The 26,292-nt window shown below is 42.9% G+C and overlaps 1 protein-coding gene across 19 annotated transcripts in view; it reads left to right on the plus strand.

The window, feature by feature from the left end:
- Magi1 (membrane associated guanylate kinase, WW and PDZ domain containing 1) overlaps positions 1–25,038 on the plus strand; it is a 618,948-nt gene extending 593,910 nt beyond the window's left edge. For 3 of the 19 annotated variants that reach the window (XM_057790328.1, XM_057790375.1, XM_057790381.1), the window contains 8 exons: positions 531–723; positions 3,032–3,325; positions 6,237–6,437; positions 14,249–14,342; positions 14,501–14,561; positions 15,386–15,529; positions 18,360–18,498; positions 22,353–25,038. In XM_057790328.1, the coding sequence (XP_057646311.1) occupies positions 531–723; positions 3,032–3,325; positions 6,237–6,437; positions 14,249–14,342; positions 14,501–14,561; positions 15,386–15,529; positions 18,360–18,498; positions 22,353–23,107 (1,881 nt within the window). In that variant the 3' untranslated portion in view covers positions 23,108–25,038. Of the gene's footprint in view, positions 1–530; positions 724–3,031; positions 3,326–6,233; positions 6,438–14,248; positions 14,343–14,500; positions 14,562–15,385; positions 15,530–18,359; positions 18,499–20,513; positions 20,603–22,352 lie in introns of all 19 variants that reach the window. The other 16 variants (XM_057790391.1, XM_057790395.1, XM_057790404.1 and 13 more) reach the window with 11 other exon arrangements.
- The last annotated feature ends 1,254 nt before the right edge of the window (positions 25,039–26,292 follow it).

Below are 26,292 nucleotides of genomic sequence, written 5' to 3' on the forward strand. Positions count from 1 at the left end.
GAAGACAGCATGCACCAGTATTTAAACTCACATTGGTGAATGGCGAAGCAGCAAGACAGTGAATATAAATATCCCTCTGCCTTCTAGTGCTGAAAGATGCTGGAAATGGGAATTATTCTCCCCCTCACTCTATGTTTAGTGAGATGTCCCATTGCTAAACAGACAGTACTAGACCCTTAAAGAAAACAAGTATTGATATACTTAGCAGGGTCTAAGGAAAGTAGGATTCTCGTGTAGACGGGAAAGTGCCCATTTCTCCAAAGTAGAAGAAGAAAAAAAATGAATGATTGACAGACCACAGGTAATATCCATGTCAAAGAGACATATAAGAAATAGTTATTCTTTCCATTTCTTAAAGACTGCTACAGTACCTGGCACATGTATTATATACGGGGTGCCCAATAATTGTTTTTGGCATGCATGCGGATATGAATGAATGAATTGAATTATTTCTAGAGATGCATGGGCCATCAGTCTTGATAGTAAAACCAACAGGACAATGTTTCACCCATCATCTAATTACCCGACAGATTTATATCGGTCACATCGTACCACTGGGTGCTGCTGACACAGACGGCCGCCTGAGGTCTGGAGATGAATTAATCTGTGTAGATGGGACACCAGTGATTGGGAAATCACACCAGCTCGTGGTCCAGCTTATGCAACAAGCTGCCAAGCAAGGCCATGTCAATCTCACAGTGAGGCGGAAAGTGGTGTTTGCTGGTAAGTTCTTCATTCATTCCTTCAGCCCATGCTCCGCCGCTCTCATGGCTGCCTCCTCAAGCTTCTATTTTAGCAAATGTTTGCAAATGTGATCAAGCTCAGAATTTCCAGATGGTTTGCTTCTCTCCAGCTCTGCAAAAGTGCTGTCACTCAAAAGTACTTTAATATGCTATTTGCATATGCTCCAAAAAGACTTCCAGAAAAATGCTAGTTGAATATGCATCCCCTGCCTCTTACCCCTCACCAGCCAGAGCTTAGCCTTCCTCTTCGCTGGATGATAATCCTCACCCCAAGAGCCCATCAGGAGCGTGAGAAAAGGTCAGCTCCAGATTGAGAGAACAGAAGTTCGGTTTAGACTGTAGAATGAGCTCTTCCTGACAGCCTTGCTGTGGCTTCTCTGAGAAAGCCCAAGAGCTGGCCAGTTCTAGGTCATCTCTGGTTCCTTAGAAGTTCTCAGAATACCCTTTCAGGCTCCACTTGAGAACACTCCTCCAAATGCTTTCAGGTTTTAGCACCCCCTTCTGCCATGCCTATGGCTCAGAGTGTATTTCCGTATCTGACTCTGCCACTTTAAGAAAGCCGTTACATGTCTGTTCTTTCCTGAAAGCGCACGTCTTCATTGTTTATCTTTGCATGCAGCCTCCATTCAAATCCCACACAGCAGAATCCGGAAGAAGATGAATGTTATGTCAACTGAATTACTGAAGAAGTAGGATGTGAAAGCCTATGAATTCTCTGTAGCCTTAATATTAGTGTAGCAAATAGCTACCAGAAAAAATTAATTGGCACTTCAAAAAACTAGCTTATTTTAAGTGATATATAATTAATTACAGAATGAAGTTATTAAATTCTAGTATTAAGAATCTAATGGTAGCCATTGAAAACAATCCTATCCCACAAGGGATTATGTCCTTAGAACTCATTCCTGGTCCCCCAAAATTCTTAGCTTGGTATTCCATGCAGCCCATGACAGTCAGCTGGTTTGGTTTAGGTTTTGGGTTGAGTTTAAAACTATTTGATTTCCCTGTCTTAAATTAAAGCAGTAAGGCGATGGAATTTCACTTCGTTGTTTCAGTTTTATTTGAAAGACTAAAGTGTTTGGCATATTCAGCAAGTTAGTCCTATGCAGACGTTATATTAAGGGGAATTAGGTAGGCAGACGGCAAGAGAATGGGTGCTGAGAAGTGCTGGGAAGAGGGGCAAATAAAGAGTTGTTGCCCCATGGTGACACTTTCACTTGGGGAAGTTGGCAAAGTTCTAGAGACCATGGTGGTGACATTTACATAACAATGTGAATACAGCAGGGCGGGCGGTGGTGGCGCATGCCTTTAATCCCAGCACTCGGGAGGCAGAGGCAGGCGGATCTCTGTGAGTTCGAGACCAGCCTGGTCTACAAGAGCTAGTTCCGGGACAGGCTCCAAAACCACAGAGAAACCCTGTCTCGAAAAACCAAAAAAAAAAAAAAAAAAAAAAAAAAAGGCAATGTGAATACATCTGTACCCCGCAGTTACATGTAAGAACTACCAAATCATTAAATTTGTGTTTCCCATAATTAAAAATATCTATGAAAGTAAAAGCTTTGTGGAGTAAATATAATCATAGCCACGAAACAGCATAGTACACAATGACTTTGGTATGCCCGGTTTCATCTAAGGTGTGGACTGTTTAAGAATGCTTTGCCCTGTTGGCTGACAAGGCAGTAAGACTGGGAGGATGTCTAAAGTTGGAAGGAAGTCTTTCAATGTCCCTAGCTCTGTGATTGGAATAGATATTTACAGCTGGGAGCTGGGGAGAGCAGTTCCGTGTACTTACCACGAGGTTCTCCTGAGTCCATCTATGCGAGCCTTAAAGGTACAACCCCTAGCAGTCTCCTACCCAATAAGAAAGTAAACACTAAACGGACATGTCACTAGGAGGGAATGTCTATGAGAGAGCGAGCCTAGAAGCTAGGGTGACGCCCTCCACTGGTACAGCCCAAACCAGAGTCTGCTCACGGTTTCCTCCTACATAGGAGAAAGCTCATAACTGGATGTTGCTGCAGATGGAAAGACATTGTGGGTAGGATCATTGTACTGTTTATTGCATGCTTTTTAGGAGGCCTCTTTGGGGGACCCAATGTACAGTCAACCTTCCTGGAGACTATTAATGTTTCCACAGCAAGGCTGCTTTTTCGTGCCTGCGTTAAGTTCTCTGAGACAAGATGCCCTCGTTAGCATCTTGGTTTCCTTACAGGTGGGGAAGGTGGAAGTGGTGGCTGTGCCCATTTTCCAGGGATTTCAAATGGTTTAGACACACGTCTGTCTTGCAGTCCCCAAAGCAGAGAATGAGGTGCCATCACCAGCTTCATCGCACCACAGTAGCAACCAGCCTGCCTCTCTGACGGAAGAGAAGCGCACACCCCAGGGCAGCCAGAACTCACTGAACACTGTGAGCTCTGGCAGCGGGAGCACCAGTGGCATCGGCAGTGGTGGCGGCGGGGGCAGCGGCGTGGTGAGCACTGTGCTACAGCCCTATGATGTGGAGATTCGACGTGGGGAGAACGAGGGCTTTGGGTTCGTCATCGTGTCCTCCGTGAGCAGGCCTGAAGCGGGCACGACCTTTGGTGAGTGCCAGAAGGAGCAAGCTAGGCTTTCTTCTATCAGGAGGGCTCAGCAGTTAAGGACGCTTGCTACTCTTACTGAGGAACTAGGCTTAGCTCCCAACAGAAATGCCTTAATGGTTTTTCGCTTCCGATAATTAAAGTCTTCATTGGAGAAGGAGTTTATTTGGGATGTTTTGTTGGGTCCCCTTGCAACTCCCTCTTAGCTTTCTAAATGTGTGGTCATGCACAACTTCAAATACACATAAGATGTATGTCAAATTTCAAGAGCAGCCCCTTGGCGGTGTAACGGAGTATACATTTTTTTGCCAGAGAAAGACATCTGAGAGTCCTGAGTAGAGGATATGATTAATAGCAATGGCCTCCGTCGTGAGGATTTAAAAGCAGCAGATGGTCATAAGAATGTCTAGGAAAAGTAGAGTTGTAAGGAGTAAAAATGACCTGTGACACTCCCTACCTCATGTACGTCCTGTCTCTACCCTGCCTGAATGCTGTTGAAGGTTTAAATGATATTTTATCGTTGCTTTAGAAACTGACAAGTTAAGAGTCATTTGATTTGGGGTCTTCTCCGGGTCTTAGATTTCAGTCAAATATGGGTAATGTTCTATAACCTTCTCCATATATTAACTCTCTCCTGGGTGCATACATAAAGGCAAACAGAAGCCCAGTTGAGTCTATGAGTTTCTTTCCTGTTGCAGAGGATATGCACCCTCCTTCCTGATTCAGTCCCTTGTCGTCTCTCCAGCACATTGGAAGATGATGGGAGACAGGCAGTGCTATTATGCAGGCTTCAAATTTTATCTCAAATGACTTAACCCCATAGGACCTCATGACCAGTGGTCTAGGTCACTCACTGGCTGAAGTTAACAAAAGGGGCTACATCTCTCTAGCCTTCTGATCCTGTCTCCAGTTAGTCTTGATGAGTTGCTTTTTGCTGAAGGGACAGTCAGCCTGTGTGACCTGTGTGACCGTAGTAACAGCCACCCGTTACTAACCATGCAGCGAGTCACACTGGGACTTGACATCAAGGCACAAGTTTTTGTTTTATTTTGCTTTGCTTTTAAATTACTTTTAAAGGCTATTCTACTGACTTTAGGAATAACCAGGAAAAGAAAAAAAAAAAAACAGGGAAAAGCAACCCCAAGTTATTGCCCTCTTCCCAATCTTCAGTGTACCCCCTGACACTCTCAGCTTTATCAGAGTTCTCATTTTCAGTCTCCAGAAAGAAAAAGCAGGTATGTCAGGGGACAGGCTGTGCTGGATGATGAGTATTGACCGCTTTCACTCACAGTTTGCGCTTCCATTATTTTCCCTTGGGTCTTACAATCAACAAGTTCACCCTTCCCTAACACCTTGCACGAGACTGCTGAGCTATGCAGAGCCTTTCTGCATGCCCACTGTTTGAGACCTTTTGTCCTGCGAGTTGTCCTTGGAGCTGAACTCTGCTTACTCGGGACCTGCAGTGTGACACACTCACCCTCCGCATGCCCCCTTCCTAGATTCATAGACAGCTCACTTGCTTCATTGAATTGAATTTGACATTCCACTGAGTGACATGGACTCAGTCAACTTCCATTCTAATTCAAGGGAATCAGTGTGTTTTTCAGATAGTTTTCCCTTTGGGTAGAAGTTCTAATGAAATAGCCGGGCGGTGGTGGCACGCGCCTTTAATCCCAGCACTCGGAGGCAGAAGCAGGTGGATCTCTCTGGTCTACAGAGCGAGTTCCAGGTTGTCTCACAGAAACAGCCTGTCTAGAAAAACCAAAAAAAAAGAAAAAGAAAAAGGAATTAGAATGAGAGCCTGCGCAGTTGACTTCACAGTCCCCTATTAATTTTGTCACTGTTTCCAAGCCGTGGCTCAGCCATGAAGCTGTTTTGATGGTTCTGAGACAGCAAATTCCAAAAGTCTGCATAAAAACATTGTAACTCACTATCAAATACCTGATCACCCTGGAGCGCTCCTCAAAGACAGCTCCCCAATAGAGTGCCTCAGGCGCACAATAGACAGCCTGCGCATCCCTTTCCCCGGTTTCAGGTTGTCTATGCATGTGTGCAAGGAGACCAGTAGAAAGGAGGTGATTAAAGGGGGAGGGCTGGGGAATGACTCGAGGCTAGCTTTGGCTTCCTCTCCCAAGCATGCATAGGTGCTGGATTTTCACTAGATCCCTTTAAGGGAGTTGTGTGTGAGGCAGGAAGAGGATCAGAACTAATGAGCCCACCAGGGCCTCCCTGAGAGCTCCCTACTTGGGCTGATTGAACAAAGGTCCCCCATGGATCAGTGTGTGTCAGCGCTGGTGCTTTCTGGGCTCCCCTCCTACGATCATGCCCTTTTCCACAGCTTTCATCTTCTCACGTCGAGAGCAAAGGTGTCGGTCTACTTTGTGTTTTCAGATTGAACTTTTGATGCTAGCAGACTCTTGATTCTCACCAGAAGTCCAGTGATTATTTTTGTAAATGGAGAAAGAACAAAACATTGGCAGACGCTTTAATAACAATTGGCAAAATGAAGTGACAGTGACAAAGACTGGGTGAAAGCATCAACCCCGGCTCTGGGGTTTCTGTTTATAGCCCCGAATAAACCAAGGGCCACCACGTTACTTGCAGGTCTCAAGACTCAAGTTACCAAATATCCCAAATTCTAATTGTTCTAAGGAGAGAAGCTGGGGTTTTGTCATCATTTTAAATCAGAAAAGGACTATGACCTTGAACTCTAGTCCCAGGGCTGTGGCTTTTTAAGCACCCCAAGTATTGCCAATGTTTTGACCGTCAGCACAGCGCTCTCTTCTTATAACATTTGCTTAATGCTTTAATTAATTAACACTTAACCTTCTCTTTCCCTTTTCAACCCTTTTCTCCTCCCTTCACTATATTCCCACATAACTTAAAAAAAAATTAAAACGCAATACCAAAGCAGGCAATGCATGTGTGGCTATGCCTCACAAAATAGGTCGGATTATTGAGGGGAGCCCTGCTGACCGCTGCGGCAAGCTCAAAGTAGGAGACCGGATCTTGGCAGTAAATGGATGTTCCATCACCAACAAATCCCATTCTGACATTGTCAACCTAATCAAAGAAGCGGGCAACACAGTGACCCTCCGGATCATCCCCGGGGATGGTAAAGTATACTGTTATCTCTCTCTCTATCTCTCTCTCTCTCTCTCTCTCTCTCTCTCTCTCCCCCCATTAGTGTTCATGTAATTGTTTGATCTGGATGTAGAGACATCTTTATCCATCCCTAACTGAACCTGCCTATCAAATGAACCACAGCCATTGTTACTAAACCATTTCTCACTCTCTGACCTAATTAATCCCATAGGCCTGTGATCCCATCTTGATGTGGATATAAAAAATTCCAGAAAATTTTCAACTTTCTCCGTTTTTTTTTTCCCCTTTGCTCTTTCTGTTTCCTGAACTATAGAAAAACTTTGATGAGCAGTAATGATGACCTGGTAGTCTAACTGAAAATTTGGGGTTTTTAAATTTTTTTTCAACAGTCACTGAAATGTGACATCACGAAACCTACCTAATGACAATGCAGAGCCAATATTGCATATTGATACTTTTGATTTAATGAACAGTTCCTAGGCCATAGCTTACTTGGTTTGTCTATAGTTTTTTTGATATGAATATATTTGCAATATAGTTTTTCAGTTGGATGTCTATATTTTTGACAGGCTATATACATTCAACTTGAATTACCCTTTTTTACTTAGTTGATTAGATCCATACTTTTGATTCTTTTACATCAATGACAGATCTGTCCCAGAGACATTTGGTCATGCTTGCAGTTTGTACAGTGTCCTCTAGTGGATAAAGGCCTGGGACATTCTCAAACATCCCACAGTGCACAGAGCAGCCCCCACAGTGAGAAGTCACTTAGTATAAAATGCTAGTGTTCATATTTACAAAAATGAAGCTGGTGTATTGATATTGGTAAGGGTGGGTTGCTTACACACTTAACGCCTGAATATTGATCTCATTCTAAGCAAGCTTTATGTTAGGAAGAAACTAATACCCCAAAATATTTAATTGCCCCCCCACACATTATTTCCATACATTACATCCTAAAACACGAGTATTTCCCAAGGTGAAAAGCACTTATGCCATAAATCTAGAAAGTCAGGCATGTTACATGAACATTGTATATACTACTTGGTAGAAAGTGATACTTAGGATTCAGAAGTTGAGTAGCAGAGCTGGTGCTTTTCAGTAACAGAAAGTTTCAAACCAAACACATATTTAAAATATGTGTATCTCAGAACAGAGAACTTTCCCCTAAGAAGTACCCTTACTGATCTTGGAGGGGAGCATACATCTCTTTCAGTGGCTGTGTAGACCACCTTCTTTCCATGTGTGGTTTATAATTTACCATCTGATGCAGGGGCCATTCCACCCATTTGCCTCTCTGGAAAGGTGCTACAATTTATGTAAAAGTGATCACAGAATGGCAGAGCCCTAGATTCCAAATGGAACAGATAAGGGAAGCCAGACAAAGAAGTGGAGAGTGGTTTGGAGAGCCAAAAGGTCATATATAAATAAGTTACGTGTCATGGAGAGACATTAAAATCAAACCCAAAGAACTGGGCATGGGAATTCACTTACTGACTCCACCCCGGGCAATCAAGATTTGAGAATGAGAATGTCTATTAAAGGAAGGCAAGTAGACAGGGTACCTCCTTAGAGCAAATGCTTGATGTCTGAAATCAGGAAAGGCAACTCATATACTACAGTGTATATACCAAGAACCAAATTAATAATATGCAATAAACTTTCTGAAAACCTGAACACCAAATGTATATTTGTAGTGAATTGTCCTCTAATAATTGGCAGTTATTAAAACACCTTTAAAAAGTTAACTGTCAAATTCAGGGAGATGTTCTATATCCTTGTTTGATTAGAAGATAGTATATGGGGGCTGGAGAGATGGCTCAGCGGTTAAGAGCATTGCCTGCTCTTCCAAAGGTCCTGAGTTCAATTCCCAGCAACCACATGGTGGCTCACAACCATCTGTAAAGAGGTCTGGCGCCCTCTTCTGGCCTTCAGGCATACACACAGAATATTGTATACATAATAAATAAATATTTTAAAAAAAAAATCGTGTAAAAAAAAAAAAAAAAAGAAGATAGTATATGTTTGTTTTTAAGCAGAACAGCTAAGGATGTGACTTTTATCCATGGTGTTTCAGGAAATGGTTGCCATAATCAAACTCTCTACCAGTGACTTGGGCGACTGTGTCAGGAGCCAGATGAAGGCAGTCACACACGGCAAGGCAGGAACACGTGATGGTCATGCATGAAAGGGTTTGAAACTGGAGCCAGAGGCAAAGGAGTTAGATTCCAGAGACTTTTGCAAGCATGTAAAAGAGAGAATGGCCCTCACTGTCTGGTGGGGAAAGACCCTGCTGGATCTGTTTCCTCTGTAGTTAATAAGGCAGGTTTGTGGAGTGAGGCAGGCAGCTCTTCAGGATGGGGAACTCTGGTCTCCTTCGGATGTTTCATTTGAATGTTTGCTGTACCGAATAGCCTGAAGACCAGTTGTTTTATGGTATCTACGAAGAGGCTGAAGTCCTCAATGACAGTGATTCCATGCTCTTCGATACTGTTCTCAGATACCCAAGGTCTTAGAAGACCATTGATCCTCATTTTCTATTTGTCTTTGGCTTTGTTAGTTTATTTCTTTTGTTTTTGTCTGGAGACAGGGTCTCCCTGTGTAGCAGGCTACATCCAGCTTGAGATCCTTCTGCCTCTGCCTCCTGGGTGTTGGGATTACAGGCATGAGCCACCACCCTAGCTGTCCTGTTCAGCTCCTACTGCCCAGGTCTCTGTTCCTGTCATTAGAAGCCTCATTCTTTCTCTAATCTCCCTTACTCTGCTTCCCTCTTTCTTGATTGTCCCATAAACCTCTAGGACAGTGGCTCTCAACCTTTCTAATTATGTGGCACCTTAGTACAGTTCCTCGTGTTGTGGTGACCCCCAACCATAAAACTTTGTAATTGCTACTTCATAGATGTAATTTTGCTACTGATATGAATCATAGTATAAATATTGGCATTTTCTAATGGTCTTGGGTGACCCCCACAAAAGGATCATACAGCCTTCAAGGGGGTCATGACCCACAGTTTGAGAACCGCTGGTCCAGGCCATCACCTTTACTTCCATAGATCTTCTACCGAACAAGACCCCTTACCTCTTCTGCCTTTTTCATGTTTGTGATTAAGAAGGGAGGTAAAGGAGAGGTAGTGCCTCTTTTGTGGGTATGGGCAAGGGGTAGTAAATATAGAATGACAGCCAGAAAGGCCTAGAAGATAGCTGCACATCCTGAATCTGAGCTTGAATTTTCAGAATCAAGCCATACTTGTATTGCCTAGAAATGCACATGCCATTTAAGTGGGAGTAAGAATTTAATCAGATAGAGTAGAACGTGATTGAGCTTGGCTATTACAGAATCAAGTTCATGATAATAAAAATATGTATGAGCTTAAAATGTTACTCATATTTCATTGCACTGTTATTCAAAGTATTTGCTTATAGATAAAACAGAGCTTGGCAATAGAGATTCTGTCGTTTCCTTGGGAGAACAGTAAAAAGCTCCCAACAATGCATAGGATTCAGTTTTCCAATGCTGTTTTCCAATACTTATTACACATGTGTTTGCATGCTGAAGTATTTGTGAAAAAAAATGTATCCTTTGTTGAGTTTCTTGACTTTTCAATGTATATTTCATGAGGGAAGGTAAGAATATTAGCATGCTAACCACTTGTCAGGGGGTGGGTTGAAACCTGAGCCAGAAGCTACAGTCTGAAGAACAAGTGCCCTGGCTTAGAATAGCTCTCCCTTTACAGTGCCTAAAGAGCTAGGATTCGCTTTTCATTGTGTGTGATGACTTCGAAAAATGTAGTAAAGTTCATCTTCAGTCCTCTTGGAGATGTAAGCGCTATGTAATAAAGGGTACAGGCACTGTCTGGATTGTGTCACCGAAATGCTCAGTCTGCTCCTTGCCAGAGAGCTGTGTGTGACAGCCACATGCAGCGTGACACTCCCTCATACCATGGCTGTTAGAGTACAGGGGAACCTATGCTCTTCTTTCAGGCCCCTTGGCACTGTCTCTCATATAGGGTGAATGTTGCTTGGTGGCTAAGAGCTATAATATAGTGTTGATAATGGGCTGTATCTCCGTGTTTTTAAGAGTTGGACAGTGTTTTGGCAGATGTAATCTTGGTTTAATTCCAAATGAAGACTTAAATGTTTATGAAAAATCAGTACAATTTTATTGATATTATAAAAGCATACTGGAAATCAAGCCTATCTAAACTATTTTGGTGCTCTGAAGTTGGCTTATAAGATCCAGTAGACAGGGATATGTTATATTTTAAGGAATCATTGATGGTGACTGTAGTGGGGAGTGGCAGGCTGCGTTCCCGCTCAGTTCCCACACGGCTAGCTTTACCCAAAATAATTACATGGAAACTGTATTCTTTTAAACACTGTTTGGCCCATTAGTTCTAGCCTCTTATTGGCTAATTCTCACATTTTGATTAACCCATTTCTAATACTCTGTGTAGCACCACGAGCTGGTGGCTTACCAGGGAGATTTTTAACCTGCATCTGCCTCGGAGAGGAGAATCATGGCAACTGCCTGACTCAGCTTCTTTCTCCCAGCATTCTGTTCTGTTTACTCCACCTACCTAATTTTCTGTCCTATTAAAGGGCCAAGGCAGTTTCTTTATTTACCAATGAAAGTAACGCATAAACAAATGATCCTCCTCCATCAGGTGACTAGTGAAGTTACTGGTATTCATGTAGTAAAGTTAAAGCACTACTTATTTGAAAGGAATGTGCCAGTTGATTATGATATTTCTTGATAAATATAATTCCCAAGCCAAAAAAATAAAAAGTAAGTTTTTGAAAACGAGCTGTGAGGCGGGCCTTGGGTTCACTTCCCAACATCTCTACTTGCTTGCTGGGAGACCTTGAATGTATTTTCCTTCTCTGCCTCAGCTCCACATCTGTAAAGGGAGACATTCATTGCACCTGTTTGCTTTATGGAGAGATAAGAATCAAACGATATGGTGGTTATCATAGTGGACCTCTAAGGAGCAATGTCTGCTTCGTACACTGTGCACTAGATAGTAAGACAAACAATGGAATAAGGAAAATTCATCAGACTTCAAAGTAGAATATTGAGTGTTAATGTGTTTTAAATGCTGAAAGCTAAGCTCCAGCACCCGAGCAATTTGCATTGTGAAACATCGAAAGTAATGAATTGAAGGAAAATTATTGATGGCGTTCTATTTATATGTGTAGTGAGTGATTATCGTAAGCCATCAAATCATGAAAGCAACGTAAATACAAAATTTGCTTGACAATAGGATTCAGTGTGCCCAGAAAATGCCGGTGGCCAACAACACACAAACATTCTAAAGGAATTCATTCAGCAACTATAATCACTTTAATTACAAGGAAACATTCTTCTTGTCCCATTTAGGATTTTACTATTGCCCAAACACCCTCGTAATTTCCCAGATAACTTTCGTGCAATGAATGATAGTAAGCATTATGACGTGTGATAGGAGACTAGTGCCCATGGTTAAAAAGGTTCTGGTGAGTCATACTGATGGGCTGTGCTATCCCTACATCTTGAACTGGCACAGTGGACTTATCTTATGAAATGCCAGTTAGGCTTACACCTTGGTTGTCCGGGTTAGCGGCCCTGGTATGGAAGTGATGTAATGAGCTGGTGTTCCTGCAGTCTTCTGATAGCCCTCACCCAAACTCACCAGTATGCTCTGGATTATTCATAACAATGGCGGGAAGAAGTAGTAACAATAAAAGCTCCCAAATAGAGTAATCGTTTTGAGTAACAGTTATGTGTCAAGCACTATTCTCTTTTTTACTTGTAATCATTGCATCAATCTCCTTAGAGACTTCTGGTGTTCCTCTTGTGCAAATGAGGAAACTGAGGCAGCAAGTCCTCATGTCATTTTGTCTAAGCCCTGTGCAGCAGGATGCAGAGTGTAGGATGCAGAACAAGGTGTTGTGCCTCTGCAGTCTGACCTTGCAACCACTAAGCAGTTTGGCTCGCGGCTGACTTGAGCACCCTCCCTCAGAGAGAGGGCACAGGGCACATGGTATCCGTACCAGACAGAGAACAGCCTGAGAAGTGCTCTGAAGCACAGTCCCCTTTGCTTCACAGATTAGGTCGTAATCGACCACACACTCTTTCCCTGAGCGCTACAGAAACATTTGATAAGAACAGATTATGGGGAGCACTGTCCCGAAACGTGACTGGGATACAGAAGCAGTTCTCTGGATCCAGTTAGATTTTGTGCCTTGCTGTAAGAGTAATGGGCTCTCAGGGCTAGACTGGAAACTGTAAAAAAAATCAGATTAAACTTTGTCATTTTGCAGAGAGCTTAAATAACTTTAAGAAGCTCCCAGAGAAACTAATAAAAATGTTTTTACTAGTACCAAGGCCCAGGGGTGGAGTCGATATACCCTGGGCACTCCCGACACATGTGTCAGGCAGTCTGCTAAACACTTTCTGTCCTTCATCCACAAAAAGGGGTAGATCTCCTTTTACCAAATAAGAAAACTAAGGCTCGTACCTAAGGAGGGGAAAAGCAGTGACTTGAATCTGGGTCTGAAATCTCGGAACTCAGGCGTGGCATACAATGAAAAATAAAGTACCAGGGAGTTAGATGCAAGCTGAGTACATCCTTAAGGGATGAGACCGGAAGACAGGCTGTCAGTAGCTGGGATAAGTGGGCTGTCTTTTGTTCCAAGAATGCAGTGGAGAAAGATATAGTCCGGGTTCCTAGGTTTAGAATATCTGAAGTATTTCCCCATAGAAACCTATTGCACCTATTGTATTCAGCAAACTCTAGCCTGCTTCCTGTGAATCACAGCACTTGTGGGAACTTTGAGTTTCCATGGTGCTCCATGAATGCAGTGGACATGCGCAGGCTGATGCTAGACCTTCACAACCACAGGGAGTCTTTTCCTCATTAGAAAATATGTGCTGAGTTTCAGTGTCCATTTAAAAATGAATACTGAAAGGCGGACTCGCTCATAGTTAGCTGCCGCGCGGCTTGATCTACATAGAGAAGTGATTAGAAATTAGTAAATGATTAGTAAATAGGGAATGATTAGCCATTGCTAACCAGTGATTATATTTTACATGCATGTCGGTGTATGGTACATGGTTACACTCATGAATATTTTCAAATTCTAAGCCTCTAAACTTCTAGAGATTAATGAAGTTGCTCTTGAATTTGATTAGTGGAGAAGAAAGTCAATTTACATATGAATATAATTATATTCATTACATTAAGGTGGCTTCATAATTTATATGACTTATATTTATAAACACTGGTTATTCTAATGCAAGTCTTAGAATTAATCTTTCAAAGAGATACGAAACGAAATTTGTCACGCACCCTGTCTTTTCAGTTGGGCTTCACTAAAAGCAGTGGGGAAGAAAGTAGATGTATTTAACAAGATGGGACAGCATTTCTGGTGTTTGGTATTCAGATGAGGAAATTAAGCAGACTCAACCACGTATAGCTGGTAAATCTCAAGAATTGTTAGCAAAGCCATAGAAAAAGCCCTGTAAAATTTGTGAACGCCAGCGTGGTGCAGTGCATTGATGGCACACGCCACCTTTCAGTGGCGGGACAGGCATGGTACATCCGTGTAAGCTACATTACATTGTGAGGAAATATCTGGTGGGGAGGAGAGTTGTGGGATACGCATGGTCTTCGGGAAGGCTCACTGACCACCTGATTGTTTAGAAACTTAAGACAACTATTCGAGGTAGAGACAGCGAAGTCAGTCTGAATTTTTCATCTCAATCCAGAGTTTCTGCATCCTCCCAGCTGGTTGATGTCTTCTCTAAAGCCTTCATGTCTTTTTATGCTCTGCCTTACAGAGTCCTCAAATGCCACACTGCTGACCAATGCTGAGAAGATCGCCACCATCACCACCACTCATGCCCCTTCTCAGCAAGGGACCCAGGAAACAAGGTCAGATGTGGCTTGGGTTCTCTGTTGTCGCTGGTATTGTGATGGCCAGCATTGCTGAAGGGATAAAGTAGCTCCTACTTAATGTACAGACATCTTTGATTTTTCTTTCTTGTTTTTCCCTTGGACTGCTGTTATATTTGTGCCTCTCATTTTGGCAGGAACACCACCAAACCAAAGCAGGATTCTCAGTTTGAGTTCAAAGGACCACAGACTGCACAGGTGCGAGCTGCTTCTCCTCTGTACGTCTTCCTCATTTCCCTCCAACTTCTGAAGCCTAAGGAACCCTTATTTCAAAATAAACAACCTTTATTTTTCTTTTTTTTTGGTGAGGTGATTTATCCAGGTGTGTGCTCAAATTTGATTGTGTAGAAAATGACATTTTGTTTTTACTGCCTTTGAAAAATATTGTAGGTGCTCGTTTGTGAGGCAGAAGAAGGAAAGGCTGTCACGAGACTCAGTGATCAGAGAAACAGGGCAGCTAGTGTCTTGCTTCTCATGGTTTTCAAAACCTGTTTCTGCTAAGAAAGTGTCTTTTTCTATACGACATTTCTCTAACTAGTGAATTTCAGATAAGACCATAGAGTGCAAGTCTTGTCCTCGGGTTGGATATGCACAAATAACAGTCAGTGATGCAAATTTGAGGAACCCAGGTGATGCGAAGGTAAATGTTTCGCTGGCCCTCTTCTCCAAACAGAATGAAAGGCTGACCTAGGGCACTGCTAGCATTCACCAGGTACAGGACATCTAGCATTACAGCAGCCAGTGGCTGGTCGGATGCAATGAAGTTTTCCTGCCTCACATGTCAACCGCAGCCCTACTGACTGAGCGTTGTAAATGTGTGCATGTGTATAGGCATGCTCATGCGTGCTTGCAGATTCAGGATTCCTAACTCCTCAGGTGGATGAAGATTAACAAAGGTGGTTAATAAGCCAGAGTCGCTGAGGTGGGAGTTGCAGAGAGTCTATGTCTTTTTGCAGTCACTAAGAGAAATGGATGTGGATCTAACTTCCCCCAGAATGACTGCATTTAATCTCTTCATATAGGAGCAAGATTTTTACACTGTGGAACTGGAAAGAGGAGCCAAGGGGTTTGGCTTTAGTCTTCGAGGGGGGCGAGAATATAATATGGACCTCTATGTTCTGCGCTTAGCAGAGGATGGTCCTGCAGAAAGATGTGGAAAGATGAGGGTAAGTAGAGAGGGGTCCAGAGTGGTTGTGCGGATGTCCTCTGTGCTCCCTTCTTGACATTCCCACAGCTGAATGTATGGCTCCTGTCCTATTTCTTTCTAAAGCATACTTCAAGTGGGTATTTTCCGAATGCCTTTCCTATTCTTCTTGTGTTTAATCTCTTACGGAAGGCAGATCCTATCACAAGAAACTAGATAGTACAGAATGCATAGAGGGCAGGAAATCCAAGCAGCCTATAGATTCTGAGTAGAGAGCTCATTCGTTCTCTGGTTGGTCACCAGCTGCCTTTCCTTAGCCTCAGAGATTCCCAATCAACCTTGGAGCCAGTAGTTCCATAACATTGTCACTGGGGGTTGCTATAGGGGTGTCAAACCTTTTGAAATTATGAAATAACATTATTATCTACAAAATATCATACCAGAACCTCGAAATCAAGTTACAAAAAAAACAAACTGCCAAAAATAATTCTGTCAAAGTTTTGAGTAAGTTTTGTGTTGGGCCACATTTTTTGCCATCCTCAGCCATGTGTGCCCTCATGCCATACGCATGCCTAGCCTGAGAACAGGGCTCTCTGTTCTCTTTAGCTGTATAATGTTTGTTATTATTCATGTGAATTAGATGATTGAGAAGAGACAAATCATAGCATTTAAATAAGTTACATAACTTGAAACATATAGAGAGCCACTACAGCAGAGAAGAGATCGTCAAGAAAGAAGAAAGTGAGCTGCCCGAGCAGAAAGACATACATGTGCATACACACACACACAACACACACATGAATGCACACAAGCACGCAAACACACACACACACAACAAGCCAAGAGTGAGGAACTCAATTGTGTTTATACTTGTTTTTCCATCTTTAAATTTTTCAAAAAAGTGTTTTTGCTTTTTGTTTGCTGTTTCTATTTCTATACATTATTCTGCTTCATGTGTGTGTGTATGTATGTATCTATAAGCATACATGTGGTTGTGCATACGATAGGATGACTTTCAGGGGTCAGTTCTCTCCTTCCACGGTGTGGGTCCCAGGGATCAGATTCAGCTCAGACTTTGCAGCAAGTGCCTCTGCCTACTCATTCATCTCACTGGCCCCAAACTGAGCCTTCTTTTTTTTTCCTTTGTAAGTTGCTAGTTTTTAAGTTGTTCATTTATAATTATTAAATTATCTTAAAAAATATTTACATTATTTTATTTGTTTGTTTACTTTTTTATTTTATTTATTTATTTATTAAAGATTTCTGCCTCCTCCCTGCCACCGCCTCCCATTTCCCTCCCCCTCTCCCGATCAAGTCCCCCTCCCTTGTCAGCCCAAAGAGCAATCAGGGTTCCCTGCCCTGTGGGAAGTCCAAGGACCACCCACCTCCATCCAGGTCTAGTAAGGTGAGCATCCAAACTGCCTAGGCTCCCACAAAGCCAGTGCGTGCAGTAGGATCAAAAACCCATTGCCATTGTTCTTGAGTTCTCAGTAGTCCTCATTGTCCGCTATGTTCAGAGAGTCCGGTTTTATCCCATGTTTCCCAACATAAAGATATTCCTTTAAATATTCAAACTGAGCCTTCTTAATTGAAGAAGCAGAGCATAGTTTTGAGAATTAAACAGTGAAATATGATGGGTATTTGCAAGGAACAGTTTCTAATAGCATGAAATAGCATCATTCTACAGGTGTGCATAGCTCCTAAGACACATTTATCCCATGACTCCTTGAGCTGTGTAGTATGAGGTTGTTTTCATCTCCATCTGCAGCTGAAGAACTGAGCGGTGCAGGAGGTTGAAGGGCCATAGAATTGCTTGACTATAGTGGGATGGGATCCAAGCTCATGGCAGAAAGAGATAGAGAGGTAGGTAGGTAGGTAGGTAGGTAGATAGATAGATAGATAGATAGATAGATAGATAGATAGATAGATAGATAGATAGATAGAAAGAAGCCCTGACTGACTGTGTTGGTCAAACTCAGATCCTGCTCTGCCTCCCAAGTGCTGGGATTAAAGGCATGAGCCACCACACCTGGTTTTTCTCTCATTTTCTTATCCCAGAACTCTGTAGGGTGGTGTGTTAGTCAAATTTCAGAACCATATACCTATAGAAATTAACCTAAAATGAAGAAAAGCGTATTGTGCCTCAGAGGTTCCTGTCCTGGGGCCTGTGTAGAAGGCAAAGTATTATAGTGAGAGGAAGAGGCCAGGGTCTTCTTAACGGACATGTCCTCAGTCACCCGCCTTCCTTTCGTTCCCCCACTGATCAGTGTCATTACAGACTATGAGTCCAAGTCTTCATTCAACACGGGGGCTTTGAGGAACACATTCACCACAGTAGGCACCCATAACATGCATCAGAGAGAGAGAATGAGAGAGCAAGTGAGAACAAAAAAGACAAAAGACAGTTATCTGTAACTGCTCGACCTGATAGTCTATCACGTTGACCATATCCTTTTGATTTGAAACAATTCACTAGTTCTGGCTTACATCCAGAGTAAAGGAGATTGCACACAACTATCCCTACATGGAGCAGAGATCCTCAGTTGGGGCCATGCTACTACGTCCTCCTCAGGAACTCCTATTCTCCTTACAGCTCCTTTGCTTCAGTTAGCACTTAACGTTATGTGATGTGCTACTTGTATAGTGTTCCTCCTAATTGCCTCTCTCTCATTAGAATCTAATTGCCATGAGAGTTTAATATTTTCACTGCTACATCCTAAGCAATAGAAATGCTGGAATATGCCTCATGTGTATGTGAGGAATCAATGAGGGCAAGAATTTTAAGTCAAAAAGACGTCCAGAGCTTATGAAAGCCCAGTGTGACCATTTCACTTTGTCTCTTGCTTTGACAGATTGGTGATGAGATTCTAGAGATCAATGGTGAGACCACCAAAAACATGAAACATTCTCGGGCCATAGAACTGATAAAGAACGGTGGCCGCAGAGTTCGTCTGTTTCTGAGGCGGGGAGACGGCTCAGTCCCAGAATATGGTGGGTCAAACTATGAAAACATCCCCTCCTTCCCTGGCATGACTCCATGAGTTTGTCTCCAGAACGGCAGCAGGAAAGTCCTTTTTGTTTCCCTATTCACCAGTGTCTTACCAGCCTCTTGCACCGTGTGGTTATCTGCCTCGCTTGTCCTGAAATCTCTACACATTTCATCCTTTGCTTGCTTCCGTGGACTGGGGCGTGGCCTAAGACAAGATCTTGATAGCCCCCTTTCAGATAATCAGAGGGACCGTTCTGTCTAGTCTGACCAAGAGCGAAGGAATGTTTGTTGAACTGTGCCAAACTGTTTCTCAGATCCAAATGTTAGCACAAATGACTACACAGTCCTTTAAAGAAGCAGGTTGCCTGACTGGTGTTGAGGCACAATATCTAGTTGGGTTTGTTTCTTTGTTTGTTTTGCTCTGTTTTGTTTTTTGTTTTGTTTTGTTTTTATTGTTCCTTTATTGCAGAGGTGTGAAATTTTGAGATATTGGGGAGGGGGGCTTTGCTCACTTTGTTTAGACTGAATATGACAGTTCTCTGTCCCTCTCGACTGGTCTTTTACCCCAAACCAGACCACCTGAGCCCACACTGTCACACAAACGAGCGAACAAACGTTGATCTATTAGCCATATGTTTTTAAATGATGAAGGATGAACTAGATTCCCAGTGCCCATCCTGAGGGAAACACGCTACTATACCTTTCCTATGAGGAAAGCCAGTGATACGGAGAGCTCCTCTGTCGTATCTTTATCATAGTTCGAGTAGACAGCAATGCTCTTTACCTAGCTTAGTGTTCTGATGGCAAAATAGTGTATATTGTAATAATTATGTCCTATTTATTTGAGATTCTTGTTTAAAATTTTAGAAAAAAAGGAAGCTATGCCCTAGATGTAGGGCTTTTTTTCCCAACCAAAGGTCTACAAAAGTTTCTATAGAAACTGTGATTGAAAGATTCCCATATACATTGGTCCCCTTTATTCGGGATTTATCTGTTATCACCCTCTTTTCTGAACGTCTCTGCACAATCCCCAGATGCATTTTGGGCTCAATGAGATGCTCATTGGCAGACATAGTTCAAGGAGGAGAGTGGCTCCTAGACAGGGCAGCCTCCCCAGGTGTTGGACTTTGGTACGGGTGCACAATATGAGGGGCCTGAGGTGGGGGCGGGGGACCTTAATGACATCAGGTGCCCTGGTTGCACACTGTGCTGATCTTCTGACCATTAGGTGTGCTGATACCACTGAAACTGTGTAACATGTCTCCCTTTTCTGTCTTCCCTATGCTTCTGTTGGATGTGATATCTCACTTGAGAGTCATCGTCAGTAACCTGTGTATCTTCTCCAAACCTATGTCTGTTGCACTGAGGATGAAAATCCAACACGAACAAATGTTCTTTGGGCTAAAAATAAAGATCATTGAAATACATGGTTTTCCACAAAGGGTTGAACATGCCAGGGTTGTGCTACTGTAATGTTTCCATGCGTCATTTGGACTAAATCTCTCTAATTCTATTGATTAGAGTTACAAATGGGTTATAATATGTTAAGTTCCACTATTTTTCTGACTTGACTGGAACCTGCTTCTCTGTGAGGCTATTTTTGTAATGAGTTTTTTGTACTTAATTTAACTGCCGCGGTATTGGGTGGGGTGGCGGGAGGGGACTTTGTTCTTTGGTTGTTTATTGTTAATGCTCTCCTATGCCAGCCTGTCATTGTTCCAGTTGTTTGAAAAAAAAAAAGTCACAAAACAAAAAAAACAAAAGGATGCATCATCATCTGGGTTTTCGAGTCATCTTACAGCTATCTAAAAACGTTGTTCCAATTGCGGTCTTTGCAGCCTTGGGTGTTGCCTTAGACTCACTGGACAAATAAACTCTCTTGCCCTATGTTAACAAATGAAGGTTTTTTTTTTTTTCTGTCTTTCTTGTTATAGGGAATCTAAATGTTCAACTTTTTCTCTTTCTCTCTTTCTCTTCCTCTCTGACTGTTCTTGGTGCTGGGCCCTCCCTCCTACAGCGATGATACCTCCTAATATCGCTGCATGTATGAGAAATGAAAAGCTCGGGGAGGCTTGCTTCTACCTTATGGGCCATAATCAAACTACGGTTTGTAGCTCAATCAATACTAGGTGTTTCTGTGCTGTGGCCTAATTTCCTCATTGCTTCTGCTTAGCTCTATTTTGATATGTTTGGCAATTCATTCTGAGCACCCTGCGTTCTTTGAATTGTAAGTACATGGCTGACCCTGTTGAAGTGCTGCTCTCCCTTGTCTTAAGAACAGAGTGAGAATGTAAGTTAGGTTTACAGCTCTCTGAGTGTGGAATGATTGTCTTTGTCCCGGGAGCACCCCCACCATTTAGACAGAATGAGCTTTATCACGGAACTCTTCCCTGGTAGGTGAGGCTTTGCTGGACAAGAAGGAGAGATTCCTGGTTGTTCAGGTGTCTCTCAGCAAACTCTAGCCTGTGAATCAAATCCTGGTCACAGCCTGGTTTTGTCAATAAGTTTTATTGGCATATAGCACACCCGTTTTTTAAAAAAAGAAAAATGTTTTTGCACCACAGTGGTGAAGTTAAAGAGGGATTGTTGACCCCAAATAAATGTTAACAGCCCTTCCCCCATAGGAAAAAAAAGCTAAGACTGTTAGGACCCATGCTCTAGACTATATCTCTCTCTTCGTTGAGCCTGTCCTGGGTTTGGAGAGATCCTTCATAGGACAGACTCTCTGGTTACTGTTGTCCTGGTTGACTCATGCAAGATATCGTTAAAGCCCTGTATCCCACACTGCAGCTCAGCAGCCCAGGCACCTAAAACTTGATGGCTTTATCATTGCAACAAAACATCCTGCTTTGCAAAGCTCTCATAATTCAAGAAGCTGCCTTAAATGGTTGTAGTGTCGGTCCAGATGGTTTAATGATAAATGAGACTTGCCATGGGCTGTCCAGCGTATAGATCTGAACTAAGAAGCAGTCTGATGGCTCCACAGCTCCTGAATATCATTATGGCTGCTTTTTACATCATAAAGGAAGGTGCTTTTAAACATAGAGATTTTATAAACCCCAAATCATCAAAGGTGCACCTAACAACCTATCCCTTTCCCTTTTATCTGGCAGAAAGTTTTTTTTAAATACAGTTCCTTGTTTGTTTGTTTTTTTTAAACTTTACTTGAAAGTAGAAAAAAATAGTTAAATGTAAAAGAAGTAGTTTAATGGACCTTCAAGCAGGTGTCACATTTGACAGCTAACATCTGCCCCATGTGTTCCCTAGATAACCCCCTTTGCCCAATACCCTGAATCATTTTTTAAAAGTAGAAGTATGTTTTCTATGACCTACCAAGCAGGAGGACAATCACCACCCAGATAAGCCAGCAACTATTTCTAACCCCCAGAGAGCTTTCCTCAAGCCCACCCAGGCCCGTGGCCTAGGATAATTTTAACCAGAACAAGTATTCTGCAAATAAAATGGTATTGGAGGGAAAGAGAAGAAAGGCTAAGGCCGGGAAAAGGCTGATGGGTGGCCAGGGAAGAGCAGGTGTGGGTCAGGGTGTGGTAGTCCTGGTACCTCTAGACAGACCCTTCAGTTCTGCCTTTTAAAAACTAAAGCCATTTATAATTTCTCCAATGGTCTGTCTTCAGGGTCTAGGGAATAGTCAGCTAGATGTTGAAAGCCATAGCGCTAGTTTTTAATCCTAACTAGTTGCAGTAATACTTAAATTAACCAAGATTCAGTTGGCTTGGAATCTGCTTTAACAGTTGTTTGTTTGTTGTGACTAATTAGTCCAGTGTGGGAGGGAACCGGGGCCAGGAGCCACAGGACCTTCTTGTTGAACTGTTGCTCTTGTTTCTCTTCCTGGCAGACCCCAGCAGCGACAGGAACGGCCCCTCCACCGGTGCACAAGGTGTTCCGGAAGTGAGGCCGGGGCCGCCTGACCGCAGACCGCATCCAGCCTTGGAGTCCAGTTACCCACCCGATCTTCACAAATCATCACAACATGGGGAAAAGCGGGCACACGCGAAGGATCCAAAAGGCAACAAGGAGCACAGCAAACAACCCAACGAACACCACACCTGGAATGGAACTTCTAGAAAACCCGACAGTGGGGCATGCCGGCCCAAAGACCGGCCACCCGATGCATGGAGAGACGCACAGCCAGAGCGGACAGCCACCAATGGCCCCAAGAAGCGGTCTCCGGAGAAGCGCAGGGAAGGCACCCGCAGCGCTGACAACACTTTGGAAAGGAGGGAGAAGCTTGAGAAGAGAAGGGAGATGTCCCCTGAGAGGAAGCGAGAGCGGTCACCCACCCGGAGAAGAGACAGCTCCCCCAGCCGCCGGCGGAGGTCCCTCGAAAGACTCCTGGATCAGAGACGGTCCCCAGAGCGCAGAAGAGGGGGCTCACCTGAGAGGAGAGCCAAGTCCACCGACAGGAGGAGGGCCAGGTCTCCCGAGCGCAGGCGAGAGCGATCACTGGACAAAAGGAACCGGGACGACAAGGTTGGCCACCGAGAAAAGGAGGAGACTGGTCTGAAGCCTGAAGCTGGGAGAAGTCCCCGAAATCCCCCAGAGCAGAGAAGGCGGCCTTATAAAGAATGTAGCACCGACCTCAGCATCTGAAACTCCAGTCCCATTGCAACCTTTACCGTGTCAAAGGTTCTAAGAGGAAGGTCGCAAACATGAAATAATTTAGTTTCTTACCTGAGGAAGCATCTACACCTGAAGAGACCTATGAATAGTAATGGACATTTTATGCATTTGAAATCTTATAAGAAAAAAATATATATGAAAAGTCTTGTGCCTGATGTATAATATTAAAGAAAGTATTTTTAAATGCATACTTTTTTTGAAAATTATTTGCCAAAATGATGGCCCAAAGGGATGTATATTTTGTTTCTTCACAAGCTATAGAATTGTTGAGAATTGTTCCCTCTTTGGGACAAGCTATTTCTCTTCTAGATAAACGGGGCTGTGGTCTTGTCCTCTAAGTAAATGCAGTTAAATTTAACTCAGTATAAACCATTAGACGTGAACTAGTGCTGTACTGTAAACCCTTGTTTTTCAGAAACGCAGAACACAACAAGGCAAACTTCTACTTGTACGAACGGAGGGCCTTTAGGGTGGTTTAGGGTGGCCAAGCTGCACGGCACGAATACTACTGCCAGTGAAGGATATTTATGACGCCCGTGCACAGCGCTAAGAAACTTTATGATATCAAGTCATAGTTGCTTCAAAGAATGGTTTGTGCTCTCCCTGGTCCAGGAAGGTGCAGAAACAAGACGTTTGGCTGCCATGAACCAAATACAGGCTTAGCTCAGATGGTCAGGTTCATCAGACTACATTTCCCATCCAGCAGTGCCCATCACAACTTGTCAGCCTCTAGAAGGAGCAGACAAGCATTGGGCTGCTTATTCCCAGAATAGCTGATTATGCACTTTGAAACCGTAACCAGGTCTTAAGGATTGACTGAAGGGCAAGGCAGAAAGCGATAGTACCAGTAGTTCTTGATGCACTGGGAAACCTCCATCCCCATGACCATGTTCTTTGCCCGTTTGGGGGCAGCAAACTAAAATGTAAAGGTTTTTCTTTCTACAATAGACCCATTTTTCTGAAGCCCCTGAAGGTGCGGTTGGGTCAGCTGTAGCCCTGAGAAGTGGTTTAAATGGATTACTGCCTAGCTGAGCCAAAGTGTTTGCTTGTACCTGTCGGAGCGCTGCAGCACGCCGCTGCTGACGGTGCACTCGTATTTCTGTCGTACTGTTTTGCATTTTCCATTCAGACACAAAAACTTTGCAAGTCAATCACTGTTGTTCCCATGGTACTGTATTAGGGGAGGGGAGAAAAAAAACAAAACAAAAAAAAAAAAAGAAGAAGCAAACCAGCCAATCATTGTATGTAGAGTTTAAAATTGTAATTAATAGAGCCTGTTGGAAAAAAATAAACAATTGTTGCCTTTTTTGTATAAAAGAGAATTTATGACAAAAGTCTAGCTTTGAGGAATGTGATGTGTGTTTCTATTTCTGAATATGAACAGATTGATTCTTGGGAATATCCTATAAACTAAGTCAGGTATGTAAAGTTGTCTAAGATGGGAGGCTATATAAGTATCACTAAAGCTTTAGTTTGTTGGGGCTGTCAGAGCCTGCTCATGAATAGTCAAGCATCCATTGCCTTCTCTGTTCTTCCCTCATTTATTTCTTGCTTAATGCTCTTTCTGTGTTGATGAAAAGCAGCGTGTGGGCCAATCTTTTTATAAAACGCTATGCACATATAAATATTACAGTGTTCATAGCTTTATTTGATTTAGGGCTTATACATCACATTACACTGAGTAGCTATGGTCACATGACCAAATTTCTTTTCCTGAATTAAACCCAATGTACATTGTGTAGCTAAAGGGGGCAGGGAGTCTGTGACTATCATCAGAGGTTTTGCTACAAGCATACATTGACTATAGTACTGATGCTGAGGAAGGCTACAATGAATGGCAATGTTTACTTCATCAGTTTCCTGAGAGCCACCGTGGAGGTGTTACACTTGGGGCTCTTCCGCTGGGGTTTTTCTCACTACTTCTTCTGACACAGTCCATTATGTGACTGGTTCATTTTCTTGATCACAGTCTATGGGTATGAAACAAATAAGAATCAAGGATCATTTTTGTATTGCATCCAGAAGTTAACATCAAGATGTCCTGTCTCATTGTAAGAGATGGCATTCAGCATGTAAAGTCAGTGCTACCCACCTGAGCCTGGCTCAGTTACTGAGGAATTTTGCTGTAGCAATGTAACCTTCATTCTGTACATCAGACTTCATATGAAAGTATTGTGCTTTCAAAGTACAGAGAACTATACACTAAGCAGAAAAGTAAAATTCTCTGCAGTCTGCTGTAACCTTTATGGGAAACTGAGTCTTGTGAGCCTTTTCTCCCCAACCTTCCACTTCACATAAGAGTGTTGATGAGGTATGAAGAATGAGTATTTTGTATGAATAAATCAAACCATTAGGCTCTCCCCGCCCTTCCCCCTGCTATACAATTGATGTCTGAAAGAATATTCAGAGGTGGGAGGACTCAATAGCCTACTTTTATTTTTTTTAAAGTTTCTTTTATGAAAGATTTTTAATGCATTTTTACTGTAAAAATATATGGAAGTGTAAGCATTCCATAAACACTATTGCTTCTGGATTGATAACTTTTTTGTCTCCATGTGGTCTCAAATGTATCAGGGTCAAGGAATCACTTGAGGGCCCATGACTACAAATACTGAAACAGTATTCTGTCCATGAAAAAGAAGCTGTGTCTTTGTTGTGGAAAAGTGCCTTGCTATTCAAAGCATGGTACATGACCCAGCTGCCTCATGATTGCTAGGGGTGAGGGTGATATTAGGAGTGAAAATCTCGGACTCACTCCAGACTTCCAGAGTCAGAATGTGTGCTTAGCAAGATCCTCTACCAATGCTTATGCACATGAGAAGTTGAGCTGTGCTATAGTGCAGACACCTAGTAATAGCAAATTCTGTAGAACCAAGAGATGAGTCTCTTCCTTAGCGTATGCTACTGGTCAGGAGGTCCCTTACTCTCTAGAAGCCTCCCTCTTTCCCCTCTAAAGGAGCATAGCACATAGAATTGGTCAGGCTAGGTGCAAAGTGCTCCGAACACACCTGCCGAGCAGACACTCCTCAGTAAGTGGCACTGCTGGCAGATAGCACTTCTTTAGTTACAAAACCAGCAAGTCATGCAGCTGTGTTAGGGACAGATGGGATGAACTTCTCATCTTGAGATGTGTAACCAAAATGCTGTGTTTGGAG

The sequence above is a fragment of the Chionomys nivalis genome, chromosome 1 (assembly GCF_950005125.1).
Source record: "Chionomys nivalis chromosome 1, mChiNiv1.1, whole genome shotgun sequence".
Lineage (NCBI taxonomy): Eukaryota > Metazoa > Chordata > Mammalia > Rodentia > Cricetidae > Chionomys > Chionomys nivalis.